The sequence below is a fragment of the Conger conger genome, chromosome 1 (assembly GCF_963514075.1).
Source record: "Conger conger chromosome 1, fConCon1.1, whole genome shotgun sequence".
NCBI classification, from domain to species: Eukaryota; Metazoa; Chordata; class Actinopteri; order Anguilliformes; family Congridae; genus Conger; species Conger conger.
Window position 1 is genome coordinate 86,403,125 of NC_083760.1, and position 12,394 is coordinate 86,415,518.

A 12,394-nucleotide genomic window follows, 5' to 3' on the forward strand; every position below is an offset into this window, starting at 1 on the left:
ATCCCGACCGGAAAAACGGGAATCTTGCCAAACGCGGCAGCGGGGAGCGGGAAAACCGCTCACAGGAATCTCCCGATTCTCAAACGGCCTCCCGTCAGAACCGGCGCCGTGGAAACCTGCCAGGTTACCGCGACAACGGGCGTAACGAGAGGCCCAGATGAGCAAACAAATGAACCGAAAGCAAATACAAGTCATGATATGAATAATAATAATAATAATAATAATAATAATCATCCTCCCCATTGAGAACCAAACATCTCCATGACTTAAATGAACCCAGCATTCTACCGGCCCATCATAAGAACACGCAACAATAAGAGCAGGGCTTTGAGTCCGTATCAAAGAGAGGAGACATTTAGGCGGCCCGTAGCGTTGTGGTTAAGACACATGACTGGGACCCGCAAGGTCGGTGGTTTAATCCCCGGTGTAGCCACAATAAGATCCGCACAGCCGTTGGGCCCTTGAGCAAGGCCCTTAACCCTGCATTGCTCCAGGGTTAGTCTAATCAACTGTACGTCGCTCTGGATAAGAGCGTCTGCCAAATGCCATTAATGGAACATCTGCCTGCGGCCCTTCGCACGCGCTGGTCCGGACCGGACGAGGCCTGACCGGGTCACGGGACCGCAGAGCCGCCCATCAATCAGAACCGCCTGTCCCTCCTGTCTCCCTCCCCCCCCCGGCACCAGCTGCAGGCTATCGCACGCACCACCTGCGGGAACCAATGCATAAAACAACCGCGTGCGAAGGGGGGGGACTATAAATCCACACGCACACCCGGGCCCCAGTGTCTCCTGGGGGACAGAGTTCCTAACACTGTAAAGCTGACAACTCTGCCTACACGAGAGCGCGTAACGGGAACGCGCCAATAGTCCTTCCTAATCTGGAGAGTACCCAGCGCTGACGTTAGCCGTGTCAAAAAAAGGGTGGTCTTATTAAGAAACTATGCGCCAAACAGATCTCGCCAGAGTTCAGAAGCACCGAGTTCTTCACGCAATCTTAACGTCCTATCGTACACGCACATGTACACGCACACGTATGCGCATACAGGCTACAGACAGAAGTGTGACCACAGCCTGTACAAAACAGTCTGTCATATAAAGGCTACCCGTGAGCACACGTGCTTTCCGCAGGTTTTAACAGCACAGACGCTACACCTGAAGTTGGGGGCACCTCTCAGGCAGAGATGAATGCGCTCATCATCTTCTGCTGAACCAGCCAATGAATACCGTTTAACAGCCATTTAACTGACATCATATAGTCATGGCTTCACCAGGTCAGGTGTGGGCTGCACAGTCAGCCCTGGACTAAATGTCATTCTGAATGGGAATTCTACATAAAGAAGTTAGTCCATGACTAAGCTTAATCTGTGCCAATGAAACCAGCCCCTAGGGGACTGACTAACAAGCGCCCGTCTCAGTGAAAGTACAACAACACGATCAACTGAAAGTCATTTCCCACATGCGTGGGACACGTTTGAGGGGTGCCAACACAAATCACGTTAGGAAGCCCGTAATGTGGGTTTCGGACCTGGTGACCCCGGGATCGAGTTGATCTGGGCTGTGACACGTCATGTAACGCACACCTGCAGGTCTCAGGTAAGACAAGACAGGTGTGCCGCACATTAGCGTCAGCTGCCGTTCAGGTGAGGCTAGGTCAACACCCTGATCACAAACAAAGTGTGATTTACCGAATACCGGCCTGTCCTCTTTCCACAGGTGCAGCATATCTCTGACACATTCAAAAACCTCCCAGAGGGCTTCTCCCCTGGGCTGGGATGTACGGGGGAGAGGAACAGATGTGTGTTCAAGATTCAAAGTTTGTGGTGAACCATGTTTGCAGAAGACCGTTACCGTTGAGTGATTTTAAATGAAGATTCTATTTAGTTCGCCACAAACGCCCTTTTAATACAAATGGATGCAAATTAGGTCTAACAATACCAGCTAGCTGATTCGTCTTTACCTGTGATTTATGTTTTAGTTAAGAACTAATATTAGGCTACATTGATTAAGGTGTATTACAACAGCCAAAACAGATTTTGTTCTCTCCCGGTTTGTCGCGCACTACCCTTTTAAACTCTTAGCTAACGTCAGCTAAGATTCATGGCAAACAGAAAAACGTTTGAATATGTTGGCGAACGTTAGCTAGCGTTTGCCATCTTGAATGTAAGCCAGCTTTGAGACAGCTTTTCACCTGAGCTGGGGGGCACAGGGGTGAACTCCGCCCCTGTGTGGGGTGAACTCCACCCCTGTGTGGGGTGAGGCAAAGCCGTAGGTACACTAATAACCCTGCCTCGTTCCTGCTGAGGAGAATGCATCGAGCAGCAACGTGACCTGGGATGGGTTTTAATGACTCCCTGACCAATGAGGATGTTTGTGAGATGGACATGTGACCCTGTAGAAAATGGCTGGAATGAGCGTGAGGTCACAGCCGCGTTTCTCTGAGCGTTTCCGTCCGGATGCGGTCGCGGCTGATAACTCAGCCGTTAGGGTTATCAGCTCCGCCCTGACAGACAGACCACAGAACTCCCCTCTCCTCCCTCACACCTGCCAATCCCATCCTCCACATTCTCCCAGAACACACAATCACACACACACAAGCATGTGTGCGCGTGTGTGTGTGTGGGTTTCTCCAAGTGTAAGTGTGTGTGCGTGTGCGCTTGAGTGTGCGTGTGTGAGTGTACGTCTGTGCGTGTGGGCACCCCTTCCATTTGCCACAGGTGAAACGGTAACAGGGGCAGAAGGAATGTTCCGGATCAATGCGCTGTGAAATCTGTACATTTTAGGCTGAAATTCTCTTAATCTCTACAGTCCTATAATGACATGTACAGTCTCGCCCACATTTTCACTTCCATTCATTGTGAAACATTTCCATTCATTGTGAAACGGTTCCATTCATTGCGAAAAACAAAACTTTGCCTTGAAAAGTAGAGTTCTGGAATGCTTTTTTCAAAAAAATTTCAAAAGTCAAGAGTTCAGCCGACAACATTTGAAAACGTACATTTTGATCTTACGCCTCAAAAGGGCTTATAAGCGACGGCTCGGAGGGCGAATGAGGAGAGACGACCCGCAGGTCTTTACGGAAGGTCACATCGGCGAGGCGGCGAGCACAGGCATCCCTGAGAGCGCTCTCCTCGTCCGTCGGCCTCATTACACATGAAAGGCCTCTAAAAAGCCCACAAAGGCCTCAGAAGCGCCTCGCCCCGGCCCTCTTATCTCTCCCGATCCCGGCGAGCGCGCGGTGATCTCGCCTCCTTCAAAAAGACCGGCGCAATCAGCGCTAACGCAACGCTAGCGCTCACGGCGCCACCCCTCCCATAACGGACGGGAATAAAAAAATCACGCCATCACGTTCCTCCAATCAACGGGCTAGCACAACGCTGGCACCGAGCCACCGCTCTGAATAACCACCGCAGAACCCAACCTCGTCCCACAGCCAGTCCTCGCCCCGAGTCCATCTGAATTCAGAAGTGATTTTTGTGAAGATATCGGGGAGGCAGAGAGGGAGGGAGGCAGAGAGACAGCCCTGGGATCAAACGGCCTCCAGCTCGGGGCTGGAGGGAGAAGGTATCCAAAGCGCAAACTGCACATACTGATGAGTTTCTCTCAGACCGGCCCAAATGAACCAGGCCTAGGGCACCAACTGCCACCTGCGGGGACAAATCAGCCAATCAACCTCAGCTTAATCTACCGAGACTTTTAGTATGCAAAACACCTTTTGGCACACACAAAATCCAATCAAATCAACATGCATTTGTACAGCATAATTCACAAATAAATTTATTAAAATGCGCTTTACAGAAAACTCCTACAGGGCCCAGGGCAAGATTGGCAAGACTGGCAAGGAAAATTAGGACGAAACGGTGGGAGGAGCCCATTCCCCTCCAGACAGCTCAGTGTGTGTGTTTTAATGAACACAGCCAATCGAATCAAACAACATGATCAATGACTGGTCACGGCATTCATTTCGCACCAATCGTTGGTTGCGTGATGAATTTTGCGCTTGCTAAAAGGTTTAGTAAATCAGTCACTTAATCTAAAAAAAATGGCGAAAAAAAATTTATCAGTGTGTAAAATCAGGTCCCTGTGGAGACCAGGACACCACACACAATCAGAACGCACTCTCACACACACCGCACCGACCAGGACACCACACACAATCACAACGCTCTCTCACACACCGCACTGACCAGGACACCACACACAATCACAACTCTCTCTCACACACACCACACCGACCAGGACACCACACACACAATCACAACACTCTCACACACACCACACCGACCAGGACACCACACACACAATCACAACACTCTCACACACACCACACCGACCAGGACACCACACACAATCACAACACTCTCACACACACCGCACCGACCAGGACACCACACACAATCACAACGCGCTCACACACACACACACCGCACCGACCAGGACACCACACACACAATCACAACTCTCTCTCACACACCGCACCGCACCGACCAGGACACCACACACAATCACAACACGCTCTCACACACACCACACCGACCAGGACACCACACACAATCACAACGCTCTCTCACACACCGCACCGACCAGGACACCACACACAATCAGAACGCTCTCACACACACACACACACCGCACCGACCAGGACACCACACACAATCACAACGCTCTCACACACACACACACCGCACCGACCAGGACACCACACACAATCACAACGCTCTCTCACACACACCGCACCGACCAGGACACCACACACAATCACAACGCGCTCTCACACACCGCAGTTCAGCAGCCAGGCAACCGACCAGGACACCACACACAATCACAACGCTCTCTCACACACCACACCGACCAGGACACCACACACAATCACAACGCTCTCTCACACACCACACCGACCAGGACACCACACACAATCACAACGCTCTCTCACACACCACACCGACCAGGACACCACACACAATCACAACGCTCTCACACACCGCAGTTCAGCAGCCGGGCAACCGACCAGGACACCACACACAATCACAACGCGCTCACACACACACACACCGCACCGACCAGGACACCACACACAATCACAACGCGCTCACACACCAGCAGAGATCGGCAGCGACAGGCAGAGACGGGCTGACTCCGACACCGGACAGATTCCCGGAGGGAGCGCTCCCACACCCGACGCACGCCTCCGCGCGTTAATCACGCGCACCGCGGCGTCTCCGAGAGGTGCCGATTAATCATCGCCTCCACCTGAGCCCCGCCCCGCTCACGGGACGTCGCTCAACGTCTGAGAGGCGTGTGGGCGCGAGGGACGGGCCTACACCACGACTATAATCACCTAACGCGATAACCGCCCGCGCCAACGCTGGAGAGACACCTCGGTCTCTGTCACCGGGTGTCGATGAGGCGGCCAATCAGCAGCAAGGGCTGGCGCCCTCCAGGTGACTGACACGGAACACGTCACATGATCACACGGAAGCTGTACAACCTTACCGCCGATTGGCTGTGGCTGTCTCCGTGGAAGCATTACACAAGGCCAGTTAAGTTTAGATGTTTACTACCGCATCAACTGTAATTAAAGTATAAAACACAAAGAGAAAGGCAGTACAGAGGGCGACCGACTTTTCCTGAGACTGCCCGATATTTCAGCCTCTTATTTTCCATGTCCTGATAAATATTGTGATAGGTTCTGTATTTCCGTCGTGCCATATTTCAATGGGCCTTTCAATCAGGCCCTGACCACAACTGCATTATGTACACAGTCATCCACACCACAAGGTGGCAATGATCAGTATTGTACTTGATAATCATTGTTGAGGTATATCACCCTTCCCTCGTGAGTGAACGGTTCTCAACTGTTAAGCTTTAGCCAGTATCAGCGTTAGCCGGGTGAGCGCAGTTAGCCGTAGCACATCGCACACCTGGGGCACATCTGAAAACGTTCTGTTACATTTGCTACGGTGTCAGTGTTGAACAATACGTTTCCTCACAATGGTGTACATCGTTTTGCAACAGGCTTTGAGGTATGTTTGCTCCGGGTTTGGTGGGAGTGTTGCCCAATCAATAATGACATAGGCCTACGCTTTATAGGCCGGAGAACGCCTTCTCAGACGCCAAAGGAGCAAACGGTACCGTGTCAGTCAGCCCGCCCACGGTTTGCAACAGCATGTTCAGCGCGGCTCTGTTCATGTTTAAGTAAACGCAGTTTTGTCGGGGCTGGACCGCGCAGGACGGCACACGTCGCCTGGAACACGCCCCGTTCCGGTGCCAGGCCCCCCAGAGGTCAGAGGTCACCGGCGGCGTTGCGAGATCGGCGGATGACGGGGGGATTTGTCATCCGTGACAAAGGCAGCGGTGTTTCCTCTTCCCGGTGTGAGTCACGGGTCGGGTCTGGACATGTCTGCGCTGTTAGCCAACTGGTTCCTCCACGCACGCCCAGCTATGCAGTGACATCACGGACCGGGTAGGGGGGGCAGACACTGGTCACGGACTGGGTAGGGGGGGCTAGACAATGTTTTGGAGGGCCACATTGCTGGGATGCCACCGCTCCTGGTCTTCATGGAGACGGCGCTAGCACAGGCTGTCTGGGGGGGGTGAGGATTCACGTGGGGCCGTCATTGAGAGCACATCAGCACACGACTGGGCCGTGTGACCGGGAGTGAATCCGGAACGATCGCGTTACAACTTCTACGAGTACGAAGCGGGAGTCAGGGAGCGAGGTGACCCAGGGGACTCCACGGGGATTTCATTTCGGGGTCCTGTGATTATTTGAACAGGCTGGCTCTCTCCATCAGGGATAGGGGATGGGACTGGCAAGCGGAAACAGAACCAGTGCGAGTGATTTCAGCCTCTTGGAACAGAATGTGTCCCAATCCACAGAGGACTTCAGGGGACTGAATGAAGCAGTCAGAAAATGCATTTCAAACACACACAAACACACACACACACACACACACAGGTTGAAACGCACAGCCTACACCACCCCCGCCCCAACACCAGCACAAACACACATCTTCAGAAAAGCTCTGAAATGCATTAAGCCCTCTCTCATCAGCCCCCACCATACACACACGCTCACACACACACAGCTTTTTCCACTGAATCAAACCAGAAGCATTCAAACACCCTGTGATCCTGTCTCTTTGCTGTGTGCGTTTCAGAACTCTCCCCGTCTTTGCTGTGAGTGTGTGTTTCAGAACTATCCAAGTCTCTTTGTTGTGTGTATGTGTGTGTGTTTCAGAACTCTCCCAGTCTCTTTGCAGTGTGTGTGTGTGAGTGTTTCAGAACTCTCCCAGTCTCTTTGCAGTGTGTGTGTGAGTGTGTGTGTGTTTCATAACTCTCCCAGTCTCTTTGCAGTATGTGTGTGTGTGTGTGTGTGTGTTTGTTTGTTTCAGAACTCTCCCCGCCTCTTTGAACGGCAGGGAGAGTTGAGTTCAGACGTCTGATTTACGACCGGCCTCGGTCATTAACGGTGCAGTTTTAGGATTTGAAAAAAAAAAAAGAAAAAAAAAAAAGACTGTTGGTTCCTTAACCATCAGACAGAGTGGCACACGCAGCCCTCAAAACCAACAGAGGGAATGACCTCATACCTCCACTTGGCTCCGACTGCGCACTCTTCCGCTCATAAAAAGGCCTTTAAAATTAGCGCTGCGCTCAAGGCCCGTGGCGTTCCACCGGTAACCTTATCATTACCTGCCGTCGAAAGGGAAACCCGGGAGAGTGAGAACGAGCACGGCGCACCTCCGCCCGCCTACGGCCCGGGGAAGGAAGCTACGCGAATAGCTCCTCGCCCCAAACCAGCGACCGCTCGCAGGAAATAGAAACGACCGGAAGTCTGAAAACTAGCCGTTACGTAGGCGTTATGTAGGGTGCCCCTTAAATCAGCAGGTAAAACTATCAGGAGAAAACACCTACTCCTGAAACAGGAAATAGCAGCCCCGGTTTTCCCCACCTTCAAGCTACCTTGTTCCCATCAAATCACGATTTGGCAAAACCCTCTCCAATTTTCAAAAAAGGGATTCACCAAAATGTGTTATACAACAGTTATATCACTTTTTTTCCCCCCCCAACAACTTACAACTCGTTTTCTCAAACCTCTCATGAGGCAGCCTCAGACAGACACAAGGGTGATGTCTTGGCTTACACCCCTTGCTCTATAGCCCCCAGTGTAAAACCACATCAGGACGCACGTCATTACGACATCCCCCTCCGGCTCCAGAGCCTTTACTTCTTTTCCCGAAAAGATGGGGGGGGGGGGGGGTACCGCTGACAGCCGTACAGAGACAGAGATCCCCTTCGCCTCCTGTCGAGGGCTGAGGGAGTTAGGCCCGTGTTTTCGCCTGAAAGGGTCTGTAGCACCGCCCCGAGATCTCTCTCAGCGTTGAGAGACACCCAATCTCCACAAAAGAGGACACTCGCTAATCTAAACCATTCAAGTTCCCCCATCAACGGCCTGAGTCTAGACTTAAAAAAACATCCACTGCCATGAGAGATAAACGAGCAAGAATGCGAGCTATTCCTGAGGGTTTTAAAATGGCCACAATCTCTCTCTCTCACTCACACACACACACACACACACACACACACACACACACACACACACGATGCAAGTGTCATACGATACAAATGAGATCAAACTGGTTTGAGGATCACATAATGAGGTTGAGAATAAAGAGAAGCTATAATGGGACCACACCTCGCATTCCCATGAACCCTCAGTTAGGAAAGATGCCTCAAATGCATTAACCAATGGCCGTCGAAAAACTGTCACTAATTTGCATAACTGCCCGTAAATGCATTCAAATCAGTGTACTGTAGTCCGCGATTTCTGCCTGGTAACATCAAACGAATGTCACCATACACTTAACTTACGGTTTTCGGTCCTTTAAAGTGAATCACTCGATAATTGTTGAAAATGTGCACGTGAAACCTAAAATATATTCAAACGCAGCAAAATCCAAAAAATAGAATAAATAAGTGCCGTTTTTTTTTTGCATTCCATACTACATGCTTTACATATCACAAGTCAATTTATTGGCAGAAGATCAGTCATCGTCAAGGGAAATGTATAAATAAAAATGGCAAGCCACAGCAAATTGTGTAAAGAACGACTAGCTACACTTGATCTTTCAGACAAAATATTAATCGTAAAGGGCCATTACTTCCCTGTGTCCGCATGATATAATGCCTGGATACGCTTTGCCCTTGTGGAATTTTTTTCCAAGGTAAAAAGTTAAGACCACTATAGATTCAAATTCACATGTTACGTTATAGATATATATAAATAGAAACAGCTTCAAGACAGAACACTTATACAGCCTAAATGTGAGTTGGGTTTCGCCAAAATCGCCACACAAGCAATAAAATCGTGACTGAAACGTGAAACTAGCCAAGTGGCGAACTGGAGCCAAACTTACAGACTAGCAATACAACTCGTTCACACACACACAAAGAGAAGCTTGGAACCCAAAATGTCCACAATGCTCTAGTTTTGTGTTAAGGGGTGCATACACATTTACGAATAGCGCTCATCCAAGCGCACGAAACTCGCAGCTCAATCAGCCAATGCGTGACGCAAAATGGGCACGGTTCCCTAGTCCCACAGGTTCCGCAATCGGCTTCGGAAAGCCCAAATGGACACAATAGCCGAACGTTTAAATGCGACAATGTAGGGTACTGTTGACTAACGATCGTCACAAAAAGATCCCGATAATTTGACCTTGGTTCTTGATCCTCTAAACCCATACACCACAGAAATCCACCGACTTACCTGGTTTACGTTTCGAAACTGTCGTCACCTGTGGTGAAGGAATGCACTCCATGTTTACGACCAGAAAGCGCACAGGCTACAGACAAAATACCCAGTAAACGACCATTCGTCTTCCTTCATCTACCTAAACTGACGATTCTACATGATTGGCATTCTCTCGTGATTGTGGTAAAAAAAAAAACGAACTCACCGATTCCGCTGTATGAATCCAAACGCCCAAGCAGACAAGTAGCAAGGTAGTTACTTGCATCCTCATTTCGCCGAGTTTAAAGTGTTAAATAGAGAAGTTCTCGTCTGGTACACTGCGTCCTTTCAGTTTAGTTTCGCGACAAAACAGCGGCCACGAGGTGACTTGACTTGAAGTTGTATTATCACGACTCACTATGTAATAACGAGCCGAATGTCCGCGGCGCTGGTAATAAGATCAAGTGGCGATTCCCACGACTCCGCCCTCTGCCTCGCAGCTGACTCGTCCAAGGTGAGCTCCTAGGCTCCACCCTCTCACCAAATTTGGTAAGATCCTTTCCCAAAGTTTGTCTCACGCCTCCAGGGCATCGTATTAGGACCCATCCTCTCATGGCGTGTCAGTGCAAAGTTTCCACTGCACTTTCTTTAAAAACCTTCCAATTTAACCTCAGGAATTATTACCGAAAGACTATGCGGTTTGCGATTTGTTTCTACTAGAATATTAACGGTTTCTCTCCCTGAAAAAAACTACAGTGCGTCATCTGCGATAGTGGTAATGGGAACGTCATAATATATTTTGTAAATGTAAAAGTAAATTATGGATCGTCGAATGCTTACATAAACATCTGTTGCTTGTTCATTCCCTTCATGTGCACACCACCCTTAAATATTGACACTGAAAGGCATTTTAATGCATTCTTGCATTTCACCTTCAGGTGAAAAAATTCAGCCATTCAACCAGTGAGAAACAGCCGATAGACGCAGGGGCAGAGTTAGGAATTATAGGGCCCCTGAAGGAATAATGCTCCCCGATTTTTAATGAAACAAATAGATTTTTTTATGGGCCCACTCCAGAATCGCTACCGTCAATCACCCCACGAGCAACGGCCCTGGATAAATGTACAGCCAGATATCGGATGGATGGATGGATGGAGGTATGGATGGATGGATGGATGGATGGATGGGTGGATAAATGGGTGGATCGAGGATGATGGATGGAGGTATGGATGGATGGATGGGTGGATAAATGGGCGGATCGAGGGATGGATGGAGGGTAGATGACTATTACTGCCTCTAAGCTGTGTTTCATACAAGATGGAGGTATGGATGGAGGTATGGATAGATGGGTGGATCGAGGGATGATGGATGGAGGTATGGATGGATGGATGGGTGGATAAATGGGCGGATCGAGGGATGGATGGAGGGTAGATGACTATTACTGCCTCTAAGCTGTGTTTCATACAAGATGGAGGTATGGATGGAGGTATGGATAAATGGGTGGATCGAGGGATGGATGGAGGGTAGATGACTATTACTGCCTCTAAGCTGTGTTTCATACAAGCTGTAGGCCACGTGATTTCAGTCGGCTCCAGTCGGCAACAAGGGCTTGAATCCTATCCCAGGTTCACACACTCCCTTTTCGCGAATCGACAGTTGCTGCGTGGGCACTGTTGTGTCTACCCACGAATCCCACATAACATCACGGACTCTAAATAGAAGTATTCTGAGTTAAAGGATAATTATTCACACCGCTAGGTGAAACGCTATCTGCACTGGGTCTCCCTCATCTAAAGCGTCAGAACACAAATGTTTGTATGATAATTTATAGTTGTATCGGCTCTATACCTTAATCTTGCTGCTGTGCTGAGTTAATGTAGGTGTTTGATTCCAAAGTCTGTTTGCAGTGGTTATGGGATTCATATTGGATGCATTTCGTCTTGTGCGGAGTCGCAAATTTATCTTGTCAAAGTGGTTATTTTCAGTGGCACTGTTTTCAAAGCAGATTGAACTTGGTTTGCCCATTTCTGCCCGTGAAAAATAGATATGAGGGATTCATTGCCGAAGTATGGCACAAACAGCTACACCTGTTTTTTTGTTGGAACAGGAGAGGCAATCATAACAACATGTTACCACATATTTTATTAAGCCTCCATGTGTGTTGCAACCTAAAGCCAAATGGATCACACCAACAAAAACAAACACACAGAAACATGTGCTCTCTCTTCCTCTATCTCCATGTCTCCATCTATCTCTCTCTATCTCTATATCTCTCCCTCTCTCTCTCCCTCGCTATCTCTCTCTCCCTCCCTCTATCTCAATCTATCTCTCTATCTCTCCCTCTCTCTCTCTATCTCTCTCTCTCTCATCTTCATCGCAATAAAATCTTCAGTGTTAAATAAACTCTTACAGAGTCCATGCACTCTCAGAAATAAAGTGACAGTGGAGGTACAATTTGGTTCTTCAAGGATCACATTTCCCAAATGTACCCTGAAAGTACAGGAATGTTCTCTTTGGGTACAAAATGAAAATAGTATGTTTTTCAAGCAAAGAAGGTACAAATTAATTATATATTGCTGGCTAGGGGTACAATTTTGTGTACCTATAGGGTACTATCTGTTTATCTATCTATCTATCTATCTATCTATCTATCTGTTGTTCA

General features: G+C 49.1%; 1 protein-coding gene across 1 annotated transcript in view; it reads right to left on the minus strand.

The window, feature by feature from the left end:
• Positions 1–10,205, minus strand: part of LOC133142239 (syndecan-1-like) — a 20,098-nt gene extending 9,893 nt beyond the window's left edge. Inside the window, exon 1 of the mRNA XM_061263339.1 lies at positions 9,959–10,205. Coding sequence (XP_061119323.1) covers positions 9,959–10,024 — 66 coding nt within the window. The 5' untranslated portion in view covers positions 10,025–10,205. The remainder of the gene's footprint in view (positions 1–9,958) is intronic.
• Positions 10,206–12,394: the final 2,189 nt, after the last annotated feature.